The 22571-nt window shown below is 48.2% G+C and overlaps 1 protein-coding gene across 1 annotated transcript in view; it reads left to right on the plus strand.

Moving 5' to 3' along the window:
- LOC309849264 (uncharacterized protein) overlaps positions 1–22571 on the plus strand; it is an 89144-nt gene that overhangs the window by 32423 nt on the left and 34150 nt on the right. The window contains exons 34-49 of the mRNA XM_082701630.1: positions 806–955; positions 1498–1601; positions 2822–3033; positions 3832–4052; positions 5131–5277; positions 5866–6030; positions 6479–6630; positions 6948–7116; positions 8963–9071; positions 10641–10777; positions 11308–11433; positions 11543–11713; positions 11813–12037; positions 12291–12417; positions 13329–13528; positions 14205–14417. Of these exons, the coding sequence (XP_082557756.1) occupies positions 806–955; positions 1498–1601; positions 2822–3033; positions 3832–4052; positions 5131–5277; positions 5866–6030; positions 6479–6630; positions 6948–7116; positions 8963–9071; positions 10641–10777; positions 11308–11433; positions 11543–11713; positions 11813–12037; positions 12291–12417; positions 13329–13528; positions 14205–14417 (2628 nt within the window). The remainder of the gene's footprint in view (positions 1–805; positions 956–1497; positions 1602–2821; positions 3034–3831; positions 4053–5130; positions 5278–5865; positions 6031–6478; positions 6631–6947; positions 7117–8962; positions 9072–10640; positions 10778–11307; positions 11434–11542; positions 11714–11812; positions 12038–12290; positions 12418–13328; positions 13529–14204; positions 14418–22571) is intronic.

Here is a 22571-nt window from a genome sequence, read left to right on the forward strand (position 1 = left end):
AAGGAAGAGATCACCTCCCTTCTAAAAGGCAGGGGGCAAGGGGGCGGGGCAGGGACTAACAGTGAATTGGCTCAGTGCAAAAGGAGACCCCTGGTATCTCCCTTATGTCCTCCTTTAGATTTGGCTTTAGAAGGTACCTTAGGAATTCTTATGTCAGAAGTTTGGTTGTCATAGTATTACGATCCACATGCACCCCTTGACAACTGACAGTAGAGTGGAGGGAAGGGGACACCAAAACCAGCCAGGTACAAGGAAAGGACATGTCAGGAAGAGGCATTGCATGACGACTCATACCCTGGCATACCCTGTGCCAAGCTCAGGACAATAGGCACCAGATGCAGGACAGGACAGTCTGAGGTCTAGGACCCGAGGATCTAGGTGGCTGTGGCCTGACTCAGTTTTCTCAAGGTACATTCTGCACACTTGAGGTCATGACAGGGCCTTGGTCGTGTTTAGAGATACATGGGTGGCTACTGGCCTGGCAGAGAAGCCATAGCAAGGCAGTGGTGTCTGCAGACCAGCATGTCCAGCAGGGACGAGTGCCACCTTCTGGAGAAAGGGAGCTTTACGCTCAACAGATAGCCTCAAGGCTGGAGATCTCTGGAGCCCACAGAGGTCTCCTGGGTAGCCATTGAGGGTCTCCCTCCAAGCCAACATGCCCAGAAATTGGACAAAGAATAATGAACATTGACTGAAGACCTGGGCCAGGTCAGCTTCAGAGCCTGGGGTTCCCGTCTCTGACCAGGATGCTCAGAAGGTAGTGATCCCACTGCAAGCTCAGGCTAACCCTGCCATTGCCCTCTAGGTCCCACGGCTGGTGGACCCAACCTGTGCCTCCAGGGCTACTTCTGTCCCCCCGGCTCCCATTCAGCCATGGCCAACCCATGCCCTCGGGGGACATTTGGGCCCAGGCAAGGGGCCAGTGCAGAGCTGGACTGTGAGTTGTGCCCAGCAGGTTGGTGGACTCTGGCTCACGGGCCCTTGGGAAGCCTCAACTAAAGGGCTGAGAGGAAAATGAAGAGAAGTAGAAGAAGGGCAATCAACCGAGTCCATGAGGGAGTGTACCTTGGTCCCCTGGACCTGTACTGTCATGGCAGCCCCTCTCAAGTCTAACAGCTAGGGCAAGGAAAACAAAGTCATGTTCAAATATGGGCCAGGGCCCCACTGACCTACAGGCCCACAGCTCCCACCATCTTTTGGATTCTCCAGTCCTCCTCATACCCTGTGGCCCAGTCCACCCCACATGTAGCTCCAGGGCTCGGGCAAGACCAGCCCCATGTTTTCTTCAGAGACCAGGGGTTGCTGGAGAGAAATTGCTGCCTGGTCAGGGCAGATCCATGTCTCTCTAGCCCATTCTGCCCCTCACTCCCTGTATTCTGCCTGGCCATCCTGCCAACACCTTGTGCTACTCTGAAAGCTGAGGAAGGGAGGAACAGGTCAGGCACAGCCCAAGAGAGACTGGGCTGGTGCCAGAGCCAGTGGGTCTGCTTCTTCTAGGGATGTTCTGCTCATCAGAAGGGCTGTCCCAGCCATCAGGGCTCTGCCACGCGGCCTACTACTGCACAGGAGGAGCAGTGTCACCCACACCCCTCAGACACAAGGTATGTAACGCTGGGCATGGCCCTCCAGACGTGTATCTGAGCCCACCTGCAACACCCCCGGGGTACTGGACCACAGAGCTGGCCAGTGTCTCCTACTAGGCTGAGGATCGAGTGCCCTGAGGGCAGGACCATTCTCACCTCTGTGTCACCAGGGCCTAGTGTGGGACCCACCCTGTGATAGCTTATCAGTGATTCTAAGATGTGCATCTTTTTCACATTTAACATCTCTAAAATCAGCAGTGTCTTCTAATCCATGGCATCTGTAAGCCAAGGTGGCAGTGACCTTTTTTTTTTAATTAAATTTATTTATTTTCAGCATAACAGTATTCATTATTTTTGCACCACACCCAGTGTTCCATGCAATCCGTGCCCTCTCTAATACCCACCGCCTGGTACCCCAACCTCCCACCACCCCGCCACTTCAAACCCCTTAGATTGTTTTTCAGAGTCCATAGTCTCTCATGGTTCACCTTTTTCTTTTAAGTCATTTGCCTTCCAGTGTGTGACTCCTGGGGGTTGATGACATGTAACGATAACAGCGGTAACATAAACAGAGGCTTTATTCGGTGCTGGCCAACATGCTGTTCTGTGTGCATAGTGATCCGGCAGTCCTCAGTGGGAAGTCCCATGGTCATCCTACTTTAGGCATGCAGCTACAGGTAGTATGTGGGGTTCTCAAAGCCACGTGGTGAGAAAGAAATGGTCAATATGTAGGATCATTGTACTGTAGAACAGGGTAGTGGAGAGTCAGTTGGGTAGATGGACATCCAGACCCGCATTGCACAAACAGATGGCGTGATATTGGTGTGATAGTTGACTCTGATTCTCGTTTTGTTACTGACTTGCTATGTGACCTTGAACATACCTTCCCTTTGCCCTCTCTGGACCCCAACTTCTCTTTTAGAAACTGCCCCTTCTGGAAGCCCCCAGTTCCACGCTGACACTACAGAGAAAATAGGCCCGGGGATAAAGAGTAGAGGGGAGGGAAGCCACTAAGTCAACAGTATGATTTAGGAAGTAAGAGACTCCTTCCGGACCTCCTCACTCCTCCTCCTTAGTCTCTGGCTGCCACAGGCAGAAGCATGTAGTAATGGGACGATTTTTCATGTAACGTTCTTATTTGCACCCTCCAGGGGCCAGCAGGTTTAGGCAGCGGTGTGTGCAACCTGAGACTGCAGCTCTGATGTAACAGCCTTTCTTCCTTCTTTCTGACTACACAGGTGGAGGCCCCAGGATTCTCTGGGAATGACATCTGCCCGCCTGGCTTCTTCTGTCCCAGAGGAACAGGCTTCCCAGTGCCATGCCTGCCTGGGTTTTACTCCTCTGCTCCAGGCCTGGCCAGTGAGGACCAGTGCCTGCCGTGTCCCCCAGGGCACTACTGCAGCCATCCTGGGCTGTCCCATGCCATGGAAGCAGAGCTCTGCGATGCAGGGTAGGGTACCCTGACCCTGCAGTCCTCAGTGCAAAGAGGGAGTATCCCTAAGTCAGGTCTGACATGACCCCCAAGTCACAGATTAATCCTAGATCCTATGGTCTCTCCTCAGCCCCTGTGAGGATCCTGGGCTAGGGTGATTGTGCCTCAGGATAGGAGCCTCTGATGTGTCATCCCTTAGATAGAAGGCTGAACTAATCACAGCTTCTAGGGCCCTCCTAGTACTGACTTTCCGATATCTTAGAGTGCTGGGTTGCTGGGCCATCCCCGTGTCCCACTCAGCCCCAGGACAGCCTCCACGCCCTCTGTCACCCCTGCCAGGCCCTAGTCTTTACCCCCTTCGCCAACAGCCTCTGCGGACAGATGTCTGAGATTCCTAGCAGGTGCATTTTCCCCTTATTGTTGAAAGGGCTAGAGACTGGCCACAGCCACCAGTAAGCTCCGTTTGGGTCCTATGTGAAGGAAGGCCTGCCCCATCTGTTCAGGGCCCTGAGGACAGAGAAATTCTAGAGAAGAGAGCCATGCTTGTTCTAGGAAATGTCTAACCCTTCCCAGTACCCTTCCTGAGCCCCTACTGCATAGTTTCTTGTCACGGGGCATAGACATTTTAGAGTTGAGGACCAGAGGACCTCCTTCCATCTGAGGGATGGCCCTTGACTGTGGCCACTCTGGCCTTATCCTCAGCACAACTCTGATGACCTAAGGCTCCAAAGGCCACCCCTTTCTCCCACCTTCTACCTGTCCAGGACCCCATGGTCATACTATAGGAGGTTTAGCCACGGTTCTCCATTTCCTCAGGTACATCTGCCTGGGAGGCAGTGCTGTGCCCTCACCTTCTGATGGAACCCATGGCTACAGATGTCCCCCTGGTTTCCACTGTCCTCCAGGGGCTCACAGCGAGCAGCCCTGTGAGCCTGGCACCTTCAGCCCATTGCCTGGGGCTGACACCTGCCTGCCCTGTCCAGGGGGCACCTACTGCCAAAAGGCTGCTACTGTGAAGCCCACAACCTGCCCCAAAGGTAATGAATGCCCTCGGGCCAGTCTCTGCCCTCACTCTCAAGGGTAGAGGGACACTGGACATGACTGCAATGGACAGTGCACCTCAGGACTCAGTGCAGCTGGGACCTCTGGCCCCCAAAGCTCAGCCCTCTCTCAGAACTCAGCGCTTGATAGCAAAACCTCAGCCTTCTCTGGTAGCCAGTGACCCACCTATAAAATGGGGCTAATCATACTGCAGAGGGAGGGCACAAGGTGAAGGTTGTTGTGGGAGGCTCACCTGCCTGGGGACACTGCCACTACCTTCCTTTACATGGTCTGTGACCAGCCTCATATCTCGTTACTCTAGGTTCCCAGTAGGTGCCCAGGAGGTGAGTGTGCATATGTCACAGAGGGAGGAACACAGGTCTGAGAGGCAGGACATTCTGGTCAGTCCCACTCTGATCCTAAGGTGCCACTGTCCTTCAACAGCCACAACCTGTCTCTAAAGCACAACCAGAGGACCCATGAGTACCCCACCCCAGGGAAGCTGCCTCCCTCAGTAAACACCCCACAGAGAAGACTACAGCACATCTTGTGTGAGACTCTTCAGCAAGTTGTTGGCCAAGGCCACCCTAACAGGTGGTCTTATGGCAGCTATTCCTTGAGGTGGCTACTGGGGGCTTGTGTAAAGTGCACATGACCCCACTTTCTCCATGACAAGAAACTCTCCCTCCTGACCTATGGAGCCAGGCCGCTCCTGTTACTTACTCTCACTAAGTAATGACCCCAGAAACCTCCATGCTGATGTGATGTGACATCACACAGGGGCAGACATACCACAGGGGCAGGTATACACACATGCACACAGGCACACCTTGGCTGTCTGCACACACACACACACACCCTAAAGTTCCCACCCCATACGCCTGGATTCTAATCCTCCCCACCTTCTCCCACCACTGGGGCCAGAATCCTCTTCCACATCCTTTCACTGTGCTCTCCACATCCCCTCAAGTCTGCCCTCACTTCTTTGCTGTGAACGGTAGGAGACTGTAGGGCCCAGGGAGCCACTGTGGGGTTGGGATGCATGGTGCTCAGGGACACTGGCCTTCCCCACAGGTCACTATTGCCCAGGAGGGACATCCTCTGCTCTTCCCTGCCCTGAGGGAACCCTGAACCCACGGGAAGGTTCTCTCTCCCCTAGGGCCTGCCATCCCTGTCCTGCAGGGAGGTATTGCCCTGGGGAGGGCAACGGGCAGACTGAGGGTGAGTACCGGCGACAGTGGAGCTAGGTCCTGGCTCCACTGTGTGGCTTCCCCCAGCGTTCTCCTTGGCTGGGCCACAGCATGGGTCTGGGTCTGACAGCCTGCCTCGGTGTGGGCCCCTGCTACTTCCTCCCTTGAACCCTGCTCCTCCCTCCTTCCCCTAAAAGTCCTCAGGCTTGTGGCCAAGAATAGGTTCTCATTTTAGCTCTGAACTTAGTGCAAGTGTGACCTTGGACAGGTCACTTCATCTCTCAGACCTCAGTCTCCTCCCCTGTAAAGTGGGGATGATCACAGTACACACCTCCCACAGTTGCTGTGGAGAGTGTGGTCATTACAAACAGGAGCTTAGAACAGTGCCTGGTGTACAACAAGTGCCCACACCTGTTACCTCCTAGAGCTACCCCTCCCCCTGGATTCCGTGTGGAAGCCACCAGCTAAGGGTCAAGGACTCCCTTCTTCATGCTTTAATTTCCCTGATACTTTGGGGTTAGGTACAGCAGACAGAGACTAGGGAGGAGGCAAGATATAGCATAGGCAGCTGGTAAGGTTTCCTTTGCTGCTCTAAAATTCTAGTCTTTCTATATCCAAGGACCCTGCTCAGCTGGTTACTACTGTGAGGGGGGAGCTGCCAGCCCCACTCCCCAGAGAAAATCTGCCTTTCCCCTCAATGGACCTTGCCCACAAGGCCACTACTGCCCCCAGGGGACTCTGTACCCTGTGCCCTGCCCCATGGGGACAACAAGGAGTAGCCCAGGTAAGCATCTGCCCTGTGTTTCCCATCCCCTCCCAGCTATGGGCCCCTCCTCCTTCAAACTCCCAACTTTAACACCCTAGACACAAACTGCACAATGGGAACATCTGTTTGTCAGGGTCTTTGGGGTTCCCACTGGGGTGGACTTGAGTCTGGGGGAAGGCCTGTGCCTAAGAGTTGATGTTAGGGCTTCTTGTCCCTGGGACACGGCCCACTCCTCCACCCCTTAACCTGTGCCCAAAGCTGGGCTCTGCCCATGAAACACCAGGCTGCGCCACTGACCAACCCGAAGAAGAGATGCCCTAAGGGAGGCTCTGGCCAGTGGTTGCTTCATTCAACACATATTGTGCCAGGCTCCATTCTAGCAAGCAGGAAACGATCTCATCCTCCGGGGTTGATATTCCCGGTTGGGGACATACAGAGTCCATGAGCCATGACCTCCCTATCCAAGGTGGCACCTCTGAAGAAAGCTGTGGACCGTGCCCAGCTGGATCCTTCTGCCCTGGCCTGGGCCTAAGCTCTCCTATCAGTGCCTGTGTGGCTGGCTCCAAATGCTCCTGGGACCTCAGGACCTCCAGCCCCATGGCTTTCCTCTGCCCTCAGGTACCTCCCCAGGAGCTACAGGAGGGAACCTGGTCTCCTAGGCTTGGGGAAGCCAGGGAACCCCACCCAGTATTCAAGCTGGAGCCCTTCAACTGGGGACCTCAGGCAATTTTCTGGTACCTCCTATGAGGCACCTCAACACTCCCATCTCCAGGCCCCAGTTCTTTCTCCAGTGCCCCCACCCAGCCTCTGGTCTCCTGTACTCCAGTCACCATGGCCTGTACCAGCTGGAAGGAAGGACAATGCACTGACGTGCCTGAGCACACAACCATACCCAGCCTGGCTCTCAGAGGGACCACTTTGTGTCCAATGCCCAGGGTCACTTCTGCCAACCAGGGTCTGCTTGGCCTGCCCCCTGCCATCAAGGGGAGTACCAGCCCTCCCTAGGCTCAGACACCTGCCTCTCGTGTCCACCTGGCTTTCACTGTCCTCATCCCGGCACCAAAATGCCCAGGCTTTGCCCAGCTCATGCCTACTGCCCAACCGGTAAGCTCTCAAGTCTCCATGCATCCCAGGCCCTCATCTTTCTCCCCAACATCCTCACCTATCTTCCTTGCTTCTTTCTTTCTTTCTTTCCTCATTTAAACTCCATGGAGAGCCTACCTCATGCCAGGCACTGTATTTGCACTAGGAATGCCAATGGTGAAGACCATCTGCATAGATTTCATCCTCCCCTCATCTCTGCCCCAAGCCCATACCATCTGCTCTGTTCCCTTTCTTTTCTTCAGCTGTTGACTCACCCATGCACAATGTCCTGTCCCTTACTTACACTCAGCCTGGGGGTCCAGGGTGAGCACCTGGACCAGGATTATGGCAAACAGATGTCATCACCTATGCTGGTCTGGGTCAACCGTCTGGGAGCAGCTTCCTGAACAACACATAGAGAAGGGCTCCTCAGTGGTGTTGGGCCCCTGGAAGTGGAACTCAAAGTTCCACTTTGGTGCCCCAGTGATCACAAGTATGCTCTCCTCAAGTCTGAGTCAAGTCATCCTGAGCACACTGTGCATGAGCCCACCCTCACACAATACACACATCCTCACATCATACACACACCCTCACAGAACACATATACATATGCACAAGTGTACTTACAGTGCAGAGACACACAAACTCACACGTGTGCACACACAGTGTATACAGGCACACACACATGTATACACACATATCTATGCTGTCCCCAGGCAGCCTGGCAAACAAATAGGTATCCACAAAAGTTCAGTCTCTTCCATGTCTTACATTAATTTAGGCAAATCTTTCTGCCAATTTTAGGAGTTGTAACTACTTACACTTTGCAAGTGTTAGATTCACAGGTGATGCATACATTTGTTTTCCCTGTGACTAAGGTGTGAAAGGTTTATATGCCACTTTAAAATGAGTGACCTCTTAGCACAGAATATTTACATTTCAAGTCCAAAGAACTTGGCCTGTTGTCCCCATGACTACTCATTATATTAGTCACACACACACACACACACACACGGAGGACAGCTGGTCTCTGGGGAAGCACTGTTCTGCCTTCCTGTCCCCACCACCCAGACTCTAAACCCACTCTTGCTGAAGTTGCTGATTCTTACTTTAACCTCCCCTAACTAAAGTCACACCTTTCAGTTTCTTACCCACCCTCCTGGTCAGAAATTTTTTTTTTTTTCAGCAGATGCAGCTGCTCCCTTCAACTTTTTTCCCTGTTGGAGGGACTTCTCTTATTTCCCATTCCAGATTTGTATACTGGGGTGTCCCTGGCACAAACAGCACAGGTCACAAGAAAATGTTGAGGTCACAAAGCCAGAGGAAGGCCCCCAGGACAAGGGCCACTGATGCAAGGGGGCTGTGGGGCAACCCGTGTTGGAGAGGAGGGAACCATACAGGCACATCCCACCCAGCCAGGCCCGGCAACAGGGCACTGTGGAAGGACTGGCTGGGAGAAGGCAATCTCCAAGAGAGATGTGCTTAGTATGGATGGACTGGTTCCAGCTCAGTCCCAGAGAACCCAGTGTCTGGCACCAAGAAGGCAGCCAGCTGAGCCTATTGGCTAGATTAAAGCCTCTCGCCCCTAAATAGCTTCACTGCTACCTAGAAGTCCTTCCCTAGGGAGTTACCCTTCTTTAAGGGGACAATAATCCTAGGGAGAGAGACTAAAGTCATGGCCATTTCAGCTCTTCAAAAGCTCTGAGAAAGCAGGAAGGAAAAGCTCAGCACCATGGGGGCAGCAAAAGGCTGATGGGTGGGGGGCCTGGTCACTAATTGATCCAGGCATGGAGCAGGTGGGTCCACAGGGATCAATGTGACCTGAGCCCTTAGCTGCCTGTCTTCACTGCCTAACCCCCCTCTCCAGGAACATGGTCCCCTCCTCCGTGTCCTCCAGGGACCTTCACATCTCAAGATGCGTCAGGCCTCCGGGAAGAGGGTGACTGCTCCATCTGTCACCCTGGTAGCTACTGCAGGTCAGTAATAGCCCAGAACCCCACACTGACATCGAAGTGTGCCCTCCAGGCAAAGAGGCCCAACAGGCCCTGGGCCTGCCCTGAGCTCGCCCCCTCTGTTACTGGGGCAGCAAAGGTGCGAGGGGCCAGGGCCCACTACAGGATGGCAGCCCTACCTGGCCACACAGGCCTGAACAGGGAAGGAAACCTGACAATTAGGTGAAGAGAGCTAGGACAATGGGCGCAGACCCAGGACTTGGTTTTAAATAATAATAAATACATTCAAACTGAGGAAGGGTCAATATAAAATAAAAACAGCTCAGCTTAGTCCCTGCCTAAAAACATGGGAAATTTCCTTAGAGGCAAAATTCTTTGTGCCTCCAGTTAATACCAGAGTTCTGCACATACACCCAGGGAAAAAGAGGAACAATCCTTCCTTCTAGCTCCTCTTCTGAATCTTCTACAATGTGAATAGCTTTTGTAATTATTGGAGCTGGAAGGACTATGAATGTTACCTATAAACAGAATAATCAGAGAGCAGGGCTCAGGATGGCCAAATTCTACCTGAAATGTCTTACACCTACTTGGTATGGTGAAGACATGTATTTATACAATGGGCTCATTCTCACGGTAGCAGTAGAAGCCACTGGAAGAACGCTGTGCTTGGGATTCAGAGACTCAGGCTCTAGGGCTGCATGGGATAGGGGTTCCCCAGGCTCTCATAAGACCTTGGGGAGAAGCCCAGCCCTCAAATTAGCCCTTGCCCCAACTCCCCCAGAGTAACCAGACAAAAAGCATATTGGGGCTCTCTGGTCCAGAGAAAGCTCCCAACATTTGCTGAAAACACATACCTCCAATTTCCTGGGACTGGGAAGGGGGATCCTCAAAAGAAGAGTTGCTCTATTTCATGCAGAGGCAAACTTACTTCAAAGCAGATGATTTTCTACTTAAAAGGAGATCATGGAGGTTTCCTCAGATGCCCTTTCTGGAGGATTGTCTCCCTGTACTCAGGAAGTTCTTCCTGAGGTCTAGCCTGCTTTCTGCTGCAGAGTGGGAGATAAGACTAGTGGCCAGATTAGTCTTCTAGAGAGCCCAGGCCCAGGGATCTGGCAGGCCGCCAGCACGCCCAGGGTTAATGCAGAGAGTGGGTAGACTAGCTGCCAGTTCCCTTCCTCCTCACCTCACAGTGACTGCCGCAGGACTACCAAGTTCCTCCAGGAGAGGCTCGTCCTGCTACTGGCAGTCCTGAGTCCTGCCCTTTATCCGCTGAGCTCCACAGTCAGTGGAGTAGACATCCAGGAATCTGTCTTTTCCGGAAGGATGCGCAAGGGTGGAGCTCCCAGTGCTGTACTGGGCCCAGCACCCCTGGGTCCGAGCCTCATGCCCCGTTTTATTGCTGGGTCTTGTTTCTATCCTATACATGGATAGATCCATGTGTTCTCCTGGGAGAGAGGTCAAAAGCATTTCACACTGTGGGTCACAATAAAACTATCTGAAACAAGGGCCTGGATCCCCTCTGGTGCTGAGGCACTGGGCTCAGATCAGTCCCTGCAACCTGATCTCACCCTTCTCCCCTCTCTGTGCTGTTAGAGGTGGACGGGTGTGGGGGAAATGCCCTGCTGGTTATTTCTGTCCTGCTGGGACCTCTGAACTGACGACACAAGGTCCCACGGAGTCTCAGCCCTCGTGCCCCCAGGGACAGCTGTGCGCCAAGCAGTGCCCACCAGGTAATGACCACTGTTTCTTCCCCTTAGAGTGTGAAAGAGGCAGAGAGCAAGGCTGCTTGGCTGCCACCACAGCACTCACCTGGGCAAAGGATTTCTTGTTTGGGTCAAAAACAGACCCTGAAAATAGCTAACTCCCATACCTGACTGACTAAGTAGAACCCATGACTCTTGTCAAATCAGTAACGTTCTGAATTTCATTAGGTTTGATCGCCATGTTGGTCATAGAATTTCCTTAAAGAAATCATCAAAAATAGTTGAGCCCCAGTGTTGTGCAACTAACATGTATCTGCATGTGTATGTAATTACATACATCAAACGTATGCGATATGAATAGACACCTAGAGCAATTCAGAAGGTTACTAATTTTACAAACATAAAAGCAAGTGAAGCCAGGACTGGCATCCAGACCACTCAACTCCTGGGCCAACAGAACCCCCGGGCCACCCCTGGATTCATGCTGTTCCTGCTCTGCCACAGCTGAGCAATCTACCTACCTTCCACAAGACCCAGTGTGACCCCTTATGCTTCAGGCTTTTACTGCCCAGAGGGCAGTGGAGAACCCACCTTATGCCCACCTCATACTGTGGCGGCTGCCCCTGGAGCCAAGCAGCAAGACGATTGTGGGCCTTGCCCTGCTGGGCGCTGGTGCAAAGCCGGTAAGTCAACTGCACTGCAGCCAGAAGGGCGCTGGACCCGAGAAGGGCTGAGGGAGGCCCTCTGGGCAGGAGGAGAGGATGGAAAGTGAGCACAACCTTTGCTCTCCAGGAGACCCAACCACTCACCCCTGCCCTGCTGGCCACTACTGCCCTGGAGGGAATAAGACCAGTCCAGGAACCCCCCAGGCCTGCCCTGAACACACCTATCTGGCTGCAGAAGGAGGCCAGAGTCTGGCAGAGTGCCTCCCTTGTCCTCCCGGGTACCACTGCCTGTCCCCAGGTGAGAGGTTGATCCTAAGCTGGATGCTGAGAGCTTTTATGGAGGAGAGTAAGAGGTTTTCAAAGGTCGCATGGCCATGCCTGATGTTTTTCCTTCCAGGTCTCTCTTCCTTCAAAAGCCAGCCATGTCCTCCAGGCTACTGGTGTCCAGGTGATCAGGGTGCCTTTCTCTGTCCACCTGGCACCTTTCGAACAAAGCCAGGGGCATCATCCCAAGAAGACTGTGAGCTCTGTCCCCCTGGCCACTACTGCCCCCAGGCTGAGCTTCAAGATCATGCAAATATGTTTGTGATCCCCTGCAGAGCTGGAGCTGAGTGCCCTGCAGGTGAGACTGCCTTGCCTATCTGTCCCTCCCCAGCCCATGACCCTAACCCTGTGCCCGCACCCCTGAGGCTTAAGCCAGGTGCTCAGGCAGGTCTCACCAGCACAGGACACATCATGCAGGCATGGTATGGCCACCTGCTTGCCCTAGCAAGCCATATACCCAGTCCCCCAGGGTCCACTCAGTCTTGGTTGGATCTTCACCACATTGAGTCCCCCTAAGACCCAGGTGCCTTGGTCTGTTCTGTCTCTTTCAGGTTCTGTGGCTGAGGTCACATGCAGGGCTGGCTCCTACTGCGGGCCCCAGACAGGGGTCCCCCCACTTTGCCCTGGGGGCTATGCCTGCCCTGCTGGCTCTTCCACCTACACTAGCCCAGGGCAGCTGTGAGTACCTCCCCTGTCTGTGTATCTGGGGCTCCCCCTGTGTCTCAGCCTCTGGGCTCTCCAGAGAGGAGTCAACCCCCCTAAGCCCCAAAGAATGCAGGCCAAAATAGCAGGGCCCAGAGGCAAGTACTGTGTAACCTATTGCTTGGGCTTCCCAGCTAGGGTGTTCTGGTGCCTCAGTCCTGCCTCTGTCCCTAAGAAGGATGGGTGAGGAAACAAATCCCACTGAGATGCCCTTCTTAGTTTCCAAGGTCATTCCCTGTGGGGTGGCCAGATTTAGCAAATAAAAATACAAGAAAACCCAGTTAATAAAAAAAAGAAAGGAAGGAAGGAAGAAAGAAATAAAACCCAGTTAAGTATGAATTTCGGGTAAACGATAAATAATTTTTTAGTGTAAGTATGGCCTATGTAATATGCAGTAGTACTTATTGTTTATTCATTGTTAATTGCTCGTTGCTTATCTGAAATTCAAATATGACTGGATGCAGTGTATTTCACCTGGCAACCTCAATCTTGTGTCCAGGACCGACATTCCCAGCACTCCCAACTGTGTCCCCCAACCCGGAGATGATCAGATGTGGTCCACATACTCTGTTGCCCAGGGTGAAGTGGGTAGGGAACACAGGCTTGGACACTGTCCAGTGGCCTGGCCACCTATATGAGGCTCAGCCTCCTCCAGGAAGACACCTTGACCTACTTAGGCCTCATCAGACAGTAGACCACCTCAGTAGACCACCTCAGGCTCCTTATCTGGGACAAATTCAGGGCCACCCCTCCCCCAGCCAGCTTAAGGCCCAAGTGTGGAGAATGTGGAGGTGGGTGGGGGACCCAGCTAGTGTGCTGAGAGCAATAGCACACACAGACCCTCTCAACATGAAACTAGAGTCTGGGGGGTCTGTGTTTCTGTGCAGCTGTGTGTTTCCCTTTTACTGCCCCGTGGGCAGTGCCCATCCACGTGCATGCCCTGGGGGCTCTGAGGCCCTGAATGGAACTGGCCTTAGGGTCTCCAAGGAGACTTGCTGCCGCCTCTGTGAAGCAGGCACCTACCGCAGCCAGGCCCTGGATTCCCAAACCTGTCAGCCCTGTCCCCCTGGATTCACCTGCCACCAGGGTGAGTTTGGGAAGCCTGGGTGTGAGCAGAAGAGGGGGCCTGGAGCCTTGGAATTGGACAGAGCCCAGCGAGGAGGATGGGGGTGGCAAGTAGGGAGGACCCATAGAGCTGCTAGGAGCATGCAGGGGAACAGGCCTGTAGTTTCTCTCAGCTAGGCCAGCCACCTGATTGGGAAAAACCCAGCATTTTGGTGGGGGTGGGGGGTGGGGAGGGAGGAAACACAGGTGAAAGGAGAGTCAGAGAAATTAGTTGCCACACCTGTCTTGATGTTAGGTTTAAAAGACCTAAATATTATTGACTGTGCATCATATCGTACAGTGAGCATGTTGGAGCCTGTCCTGGGAAACAGGACAAACTACAGCCTGGTGTATGAGCAATGCTGGATATGCAGCTCTGTGTCTACTGAGAAAGATGGAAGTGTGTTGTGTAGTGCCCAAAAGACCAAGGGTATTGTTGCTTGGGGGGTGGGAGGGTAAATACAAGAAAGCACAGAGACTCTACTAACTCACAATCTAGATTCCTCCCTGATCAGTATTTGCTTTGCTATCTCCCCTCCCACTCCCTTCCCCACTTGAATCCTACCAGCAAGTCATTCTTCCCTCAGACTCTGCCATTTCTCAGTCTGCACCTCAGCTAGAGTCCATGGCTCAGAATTTCCCCTTCTATATCCCTCCAGGAACAGAGAGTTACCACAGCCACCCCTGCCCAGTGGGGCACTACTGTCCTGCTGGGACTCACAGCCCCAGGCCCTGCCCATTGGGAACGTTTAGAAACAGCAGCCAGGCAGGAGCAGCTGGAGAGTGCCTGCCATGCCCTGCAGGCACCTTCAGTGCCCAACCTGGCCAGGCTGGCTGCCTCCCCTGTGGGAGCTCTGCTTTCTCTCTACCCGGTGAGTCTCCGTTTATGCTCTCCCCGACAAACTGGTTAATCACCCTTGTCTCCAGATATGGCCTCCAAATACACCATTTCTCCTGTCCTCTGAAGTTTTGAGGATCAAGAGTGTAAGGTTTCAGAAAACCTCACTGCCACCAGATTTAATTGTTTTATGAAAGCTGCAGTATGTGAGAGAATGGGTGACCCCATGACTCCCACAGCACAGGCATAGTGTATATGCGTGGATAAAATGAGTTTGTGCCTTGACTTCAACAAGCCAATGAGTGAATGTGAGGGAACAAGCTCAGAGATGTCCAGCAACTTGCCCCAGATGACTGGACTAATGGAGGAGCCAGAACCTTGCACTGAGGCAGCGGGAGAGGTTCTGATGCTGCAATAAGCTCTTAAAGGTGGCAGTAGCCACACCCAGTTCTCTCACATCCACCCCTGGCTCAGAACCTGTGCAGCAGGATCAGGCACGGAGACATAAACCCAGGACTCAGCTGTGGTCACTGGTTCCTTGTTGATCCCCTTCACCTCGCTTCATTTCAGAGGTGGTCTCCTCCTAGTTTTTGCTGTGCGAACCACTTGTGCGTTGTCCACAGAGCAAGCAGGAAAATAACCAGCAGCAGGCGATTTAAGTTGTTCAAATCATAGGTATGTAGCCTCAATGGGGGCTCCCTCCAGTCCTGCTCCCTGATGAGGGCTGACCCCAGATCTCCAATGATATGAGCACCCACTGTGTATGCCCTCTACTGTTGCAAGTGCCGCCTAATATCCATCCTAGTGATCCACCAACTCTCTGAAATAGTCACAGTTACTATCATCCTTGCTTTATAAACACACCAACTAAAGTGCAGAGAGTTTAAATAACTTGTCCATGGTCAGAGAATTAGTGGCAGAACCAGGATTTGAACCCAGTCTACAGTCTAGCTGACTGGTCTTAACCACCATGCCATGCCACCTTCAAATGGTGTGACTTGAGGTTTCCAGGGATTCTATCATCATTTCTTGTCTCTGATTAAGGCCTTCTATCTCTTAGGTGACCAAGCTCTGAATCCAGTGACCAACCCTCACCCCAGAACTTGGAGGTCGAGAGCTGAATGAAGCAGGTCCCAATGGTTGTGTTATCTAAATTGCGTTCCACTGGCTTGTACATAACAACCTAGTACAGCCAGTTGCTTTAGTTATTGAGAAATACATTTTAAACTGTTTTTTTAAATGATTTTATTTATTTACTTGGCAGACAGAGATCACAAGTAGGCAGAGAGGCAGGCAGAAAGATAGAGGAGGAAGCAGGCTCTCTGCGGAGCAGATAGCCCGATGCAGGGCTCAATCCCAGGACATTGGGATCATGACCAGAGCCTTCGCCTCAGAGGCTTTAACCCACTGAACTACCCAGGTGCCCCCATTTTTAACTGTTTTATCTTGGAATGATCATGAGAGAATTAAAGCTATACCTTCTATGAGTATGTGATAATTTTTGTGGTGAGATAACCCTTAGGTCACACTAATTAAATTTTTTTCAGGCTGAAATTATTGCAAGCATTCTCTGTCACATAGAAACTTGGGGATATATTAGTCTTCTTGGGCTGCATGACAAAAATACACAGACTTGATGGATTAAACAATAAAATTCTATTTTCTCTTAGTTTTGGAGACTAGAAGTCCAACATTAAGGAGTTGGCGGATTTGGCTTCTTTTGAGATCACTCTCCTTTGCTTTCAGATGACTGCCCTCTTTCTGTCCTTGTAAGGGCTTTCCTCAGTGTGCAGGCATCCCTGGTATCTCTCTCATGTGTCCAAATTTCCTCTTACTACTACACCAGTCAGACTGGATTGGGGCCAGCCTAATGGCCTCATTTTAATTTAATCACATTTTTAAAGGCCTCATCCCCAAATACAGTTGCATTCTGAGGTAGTGGGAGTTCAGACTTCAACATAAGAATTTGGGGGAATAAATATGAATCCATAACATAGGCCTTGATCACCTCTAGGTCAAATTTTGAAATAAGTCAACATTTTCTTCAGGCTTATGTTCGGATTAGCCTTCTCAACTTCTACAAGAAGTCTCACTCCAGTTAATATACTCTCCCATTTTATTTTCTAAAAGTTTTGCTGATTTATTGCATAAGGTATGAGTTAAGGGTCAAAATTCATTTTTCCCAAACAGATCCAGTCAGCATGGCATGTTTATTGAAAGATCACTCATGTTTGTCATTAATCAAACATCTCATTGAATCTCTATGTTTATGAATCTCTATTCCGTCCATTAAATCTTTTTCCTATCCTTGTAGTAATCATTGTCCTCATCACCATAGTTTTTTTTTTTAATATTTTATTTATTTGCCAGAGAGAGTACACACAAGCAGGCAGAGAGGCAGGCAGAGGCAGTGAGAGAAGCAGGCTCCCTGCCGAGAAAGGAGCCTGATGCAGAACTCGATTCCAGGACCCCGGGATCATAAGCTGAGCCGAAGGCAGCGGCTTAACCAACTGAGCCACCTAGGCGTCCCCTAATCACCGTAATTTTATAATAACCTTAATATTAATAGTCTATGTCTTCCAACTTTGTTCTTTTTAAGATTGTGTTAGCTCTTGTGGTCCTTGATTTCTATACAATCAGATAATATCCACAAAGATACTTACTGGAATTTTTTTGGATTACTTAGAAACAACAAACCCCGGGCGCCTGGGTGGCTCAGTGGGTTAAGCTGCTGCCTTCGGCTCAGGTCATGATCTCAGGGTCCTGGGATCGAGTCCCGCATCGGGCTCTCTGCTCAGCAGGGAGCCTGCTTCCCTCTCTCTCTCTCTCTGCCTGCCTCTCCATCTACTTGTGATTTCTCTCTGTCAAATAAATAAAATAAAAAAAAAAAAAAAGAAACAACAAACCCTTTTGGAGAGAAATGGCATCTTTATTATATCGAGTCTTCTAGTCCTTAAACACGGCTTAACTTTCCTTTTATTTACGTCATCTTTACTCTTTCAAGATTTTTGTCTTATTTTTATTTCTGGGTAGAGCCCTTATATACATCTTGTTAGCTTTATTACTAGGTACAGGCATACCTTATTTTATTGTGTTTCTCTTTACTGAGTTTCATGGATACCACATTTTTTACAAATTGAAGGTTGTAGCAACCCTGCATAGAGAAAGATGAATGATGCCATATTTCCAACAGCATTTGCTTGCTTCATGTCTCTGGATCAAGTTTTGGTAATTCTCTCAATATTTCATACTTCTTCTTTAACACTGTATTTGTCATGATCTGTGATCAGTGATTATAACCTGCTGAAAGCTCGGATTTGATTAGCATCTTTTAGCAATGAAGTATTTTTAATTAAGGCTTATATGTTGTTTTTTTGGACATAATGCTATTAACACTTAACAGACTACAGTATAGTACAAACATAAATGTTATATGTACTGGGAAACCAAAAAATCCATTTGAATTGCTGTATTTATGTTTTTACATTGTTTTATTGCAATCTTTGATTTACTGCAGTGGTCTAGAATCGAACCCACAAAATCTCTAAGATACCCTCAAGTTTTAATATTTTTTGAAGTTATTGCAAATTCTGTTAGGTTTTTAAAATTTCATCTTCCAATGTTTTGTTTTTCTAAAATTTCCTTTTTCAGCTTATCCTTGAAACATATTTTAGCAAAGCAGAGAATCTAGCTTGATAGTTGTTTACTTTTAGAATTTCAAAGATATACTTCCATGGCCTCTGCCTTTTGTTATTTTTGTTGAGAAGTGTTACATAAGTCTTATATTTGCTCTTAGGAGTTAAATATCATTTTCCCCTGGTACTTTTAAGATTTCCTCATTGTCTTCAGTTTTGAGGAATATAACTGTAGTTCTCTTCCTATAGTTTTCCTTTTTTTTTTTTAAATCTTCTTTGAGTTTCTTTAGCATTTCATCAAGTCTGTGAAATTATCAGCCATTATGTTTTTAAAATTTTTTCTGCTCTACACCCTTCTTTCCTCTTGACTCTTCAATTACATGTTATCTCTTTTTTACCATACACATGTCTCTTGCATTATTTTCTGCATTTTTCACTTTTTATTTTCTCTTTCTGAAATTCAATCTGGATAGCTTTTTCAGGCCTATTTTCTTCAGCTCCATACAATCTGCAATTAAACACATCTATCAATATTTGATGTTTTGCTATTGAATCCTTCGGACCTGGAATTTATATTAGTCTTTTATAATTCCCTGTTGAAATTTTCCTCTGATCTTGTCCTTTGATTTATCAAACATACTAATCGCAGCTTAAAGTACATGGCATGGCTTAAAACTCCAATATTTGGATCTCATATGAGCCCATAACTAGTGTCTGGGGTTTTGGATGTTGCTGTTTTCTTTCTCCTTCGATTTCTTAAAAATTCTTGCTTTTTTTGCATGTCTGGTTTTTGTTTTATTTATTTTGTTTGTTTTGTTTTGTTTTGTTTTCATTTATTTATTTTCAGCATAACAGTATTCATTATTTTTTTCACCACACCCAGTGCTCCATGCAATCTGTGCCCTCTATAATACCCACCACCTGGTACCCCAACCTCCCACCCCCCTACCACTTCAAATGCCTCAGATTATTTTTCAGAGTCCATAGTCTCTCATGATTCACGTCCCCTTCCAATTTACCCCAACCCCATTCTCTCTAACTCCCCATGTCCTCCATGCTTTTTGTTATGCTCCACAAATAAGTGAAACCATATGATAATTGACTCTCTCTGCTTGACTTATTTCATTCAGCATAATCTCTTCCAGTCCCGTCCATGTTGCTACAAAAGTTGGGTATTCGTCCTTTCTGATGGAGGCATGATACTCCATAGTGTATATGGACCACATCTTCCTTATCCATTCATCCGTTGAAGGGCATCTTGGTTCTTTCCACAGTTTGGCGACCGTGGCCATTGCTGCTATAAACATTGGGGTACAGATGGCCCTTCTTTTCATGACATTGGATCTTTGGGGTAAATACCCAGGAGTGCAATGGCAGGGTCATAGGGAAGTTCTATTTTTAATTTCTTGAGGAATATCCACACTGTTCTCCAAAGAGGCTGTACCAACTTGCATTCCCAACAACAGTGGAAGAGGGTTCCCCTTTCTCCACATCCTCTCCAACACATGTTGTTTCCTGTCTTGCAAATTTTGGCCATTCTAACTGGTATAAGGTGATATCTCAATGTGGCTTTAATTTGAATCTCCCTGATGGCTAGTGATGATGAATATTTTTTCATGTGTCTGATAGCCATTTGTATGTCTTCATTGGAGAAGGGTCTGTCCATATCTTCTGCCCATTTTTTGATATAATTGTCTGTTTTGTGTGTGTTGAGTTTGAGGAGTTCATTATAGATCCTGGATATCAACTTTTTGTCTGTACTGGCATTTGCAAATATCTTCTCCCATTCCGTGGGTTGCCTCTTTGTTTTCTTGACTGTTTCCTTTGCTGTGCAGAAGCTTTTGATTTTGATGAAGTCCCAAAAGTTCATCTTCGCTTTTGTTTCCTTTGCCTTTGGAGACATATCTTGAAAGAAGTTGCTGTGGCTGATATCGAAGAGATTACTGCTTATGTTCTCCTCTAGGATTCTGATGGATTCCTGTCTCACATTGAGGACTTTTATCCATTTTGAGTTTATCTTTGTGTACGGTGTAAGAGAATGGTTGAGTTTCATTCTTCTACATATAGTTGCCCAGTTTTCCCAGCACCATTTATTGAAGAGACTGTCTTTTTTCCACTGTATATTTTTTCCTGTTTTGTTGAAGATTATTTGCCCATAGAGTTGAGGGTACATATCTGGGCTCTCTACTTTGTTCCACTGGTCTATGTGTCTGTTTTTATGCCAGTACCATGCTGTCTTGGTGATCACAGCTTTGTAGTAAAGCTTGAAATCAGGTAACGTGATGCCCCCAGTTTTATTTTTGTTTTTCAACATTTCCTTAGCGATTCGGGGTCTCTTCTGATTCCATAAAAATTTTTGGATTATTTGCTCCAGCTCTTTGAAGAATACCAGTGGAATTTTTATCGGAATAGCATTAAAAGTATAGATATCTAGGCAGTATAGACATTTTAACAATGTTTATTCTTCCGATCCAAGAGCATGAAATGGTCTTCCATCTTTTTGTGTCTTCTTCAATTTCTTTCATGAGTGTTCTGTAGTTCCTTGAGTACAGATCCTTTACCTCTTTGGTTAGGTTTATTCCCAGGTCTTATGGTTCTTGGTGCTATAGTCAATGGAATCAATTCTCTAATTTCCCTTTCTGTATTTTCATTGTTAGTGTATAAGAAAGCCACTGATTTCTGTACATTGACTTTGTATCCTGCCACTTTGCTGAATTGCTGTATGAATTCTAGTAGTTTGGGGGTGGAGTCTTTTGGGTTTTCTATATAAAGAATCATGCCATCTGTGAATAGAGAGAGTTTGACTACTTCATTGCCAATTTGGATACCTTTTATTTCCCTTTGTTGACTGATTGCTGTTGCTAGGACTTCTAATACTATGTTGAAAAAGAGTGGTGAAAGTAGGCATCCTTGTCGTGTTCCTGATCTCAACGGGAAGGCTGCAAGCTTTTTCCCATTGAGGATTATATTTGCTGTGGGTCTTTCATAGATAGATTTGATGAAGTTCAGGAATGTTCCCTCTATCCCTATACTTTGAAGCGTTTTCATCAGGAACGAATGCTGGATTTTGTCAAATGCTTTTTCTGCATCAATTGAGAGGACCATGTGGTTCTTCTCTCTTCTCTTATTAATTTGTTCTATCACATTGATTGATTTGCAAATGTTGAACCATTCTTGTAGCCCAGGGATGAATCCCACCTGGTCATGGTGGATAATCTTTTTAATGTGCTGTTGGATCCTGTTGGCTAGGATCTTGTTGAGAATCTTAGCATCCATATTCATCAGTAATATTGTCTGAAATTCTCCATTTTGGTAGGGTCTTTGCCTGGTTTGGGGATCAGGGTAATGCTGGCTTCATAGAAAGTCAGGAAGTTTTCCTTCTGCTTCAATTTTTTGACCCAGCTTCAAAAGAAGAGGTGTTATTTCTTCTTTGAAAGTTTGGTAGAATTCTACGGGGAATACATCAGGTCTTGGGCTCTTGTTTTTTGGGAGGTTTTTGATCACTGCTTCTATCTCGTTACTAGATATTGGTCTATTCAGGTTGTCAATTTCTTCCTGATTCAATTTTGGGAGTTTATAGTTTTCCAGGAATGCATCCATTTCATCTAGGTTGCTTAGCTTATTGGCATATAACTGTTGATAATAACTTCTGATGATTGTTTCTACTTCCTTGGTGTTCATTGTGATCTCTCCCTTTTCATTCATAATTTTATGTATTTGAGCTTTCTCTCTTTTCTTTTGGATTAGTGTGGCCAATGGTTTATCGATCTTATTGATTCTTTCAAAAAACCAGCTTCAATTTTCATTGATACGTTCTACTGTATTTCTGGTTTCTACTTCATTGATCTGAGCTCTAATCTTGATTATTTCCCTTCTTATGTGTGGAGTTGGTTTGATTGGTTGTTGACTCTCCAGTTCTTTAAGGTATAGAGACAGCTGCTGTGTTCTGGATTTTTCAATTTTTTTGAGGGAGGCTTGGATGACTATGTATTTCCCCCTTAGGACCACCTTTGCTGTATCCCATAGGTTTTGGATCGAAGTGTCTTCATTCTCATTGGTTTCCATGAATTGTTTCAGTTCTTCCTTGATCTCCTGGTTGATCCAAGCATTCTTAAGCAAGGTGGTCTTTAGTTTCCAGGTGTTTGAGTTCCTTTGGAACTTTTCCTTGTGATTGAGCTCCAGTTTCAAAGCATTGTGATCTGAGAATGTGCAGGAAATAATCTCAGTCTTTTGATATCAGTTGAGTCCTGATTTGTGACCCAGTATGTGGTCTATTCTGGAGAAGGTTCCATGTGCACTTGAGAAGAATGAGTATTCTGTTGTTTTAGGGTGGAATGTTCTGTATATATCTATGAGGTCCATCTGGTCCAATGTGTCATTCAATGCTCTTGTTTCTTTATTGATTTTCTGCTTCGATGATCTGTCTATTTCTGAGACAGGCATGTTAAGATCTCCAATGATTAGTGTATTCATATCAATATGACTCTTTATCTTGATTAACAGTTTTCTTATGTAATTGGCTGCTCCCATATTGGGGGCATAGATATTTACAA

The sequence above is a fragment of the Mustela nivalis genome (genome assembly GCF_964662115.1).
Source record: "Mustela nivalis genome assembly, chromosome: 15".
NCBI lineage: Eukaryota > Metazoa > Chordata > Mammalia > Carnivora > Mustelidae > Mustela > Mustela nivalis.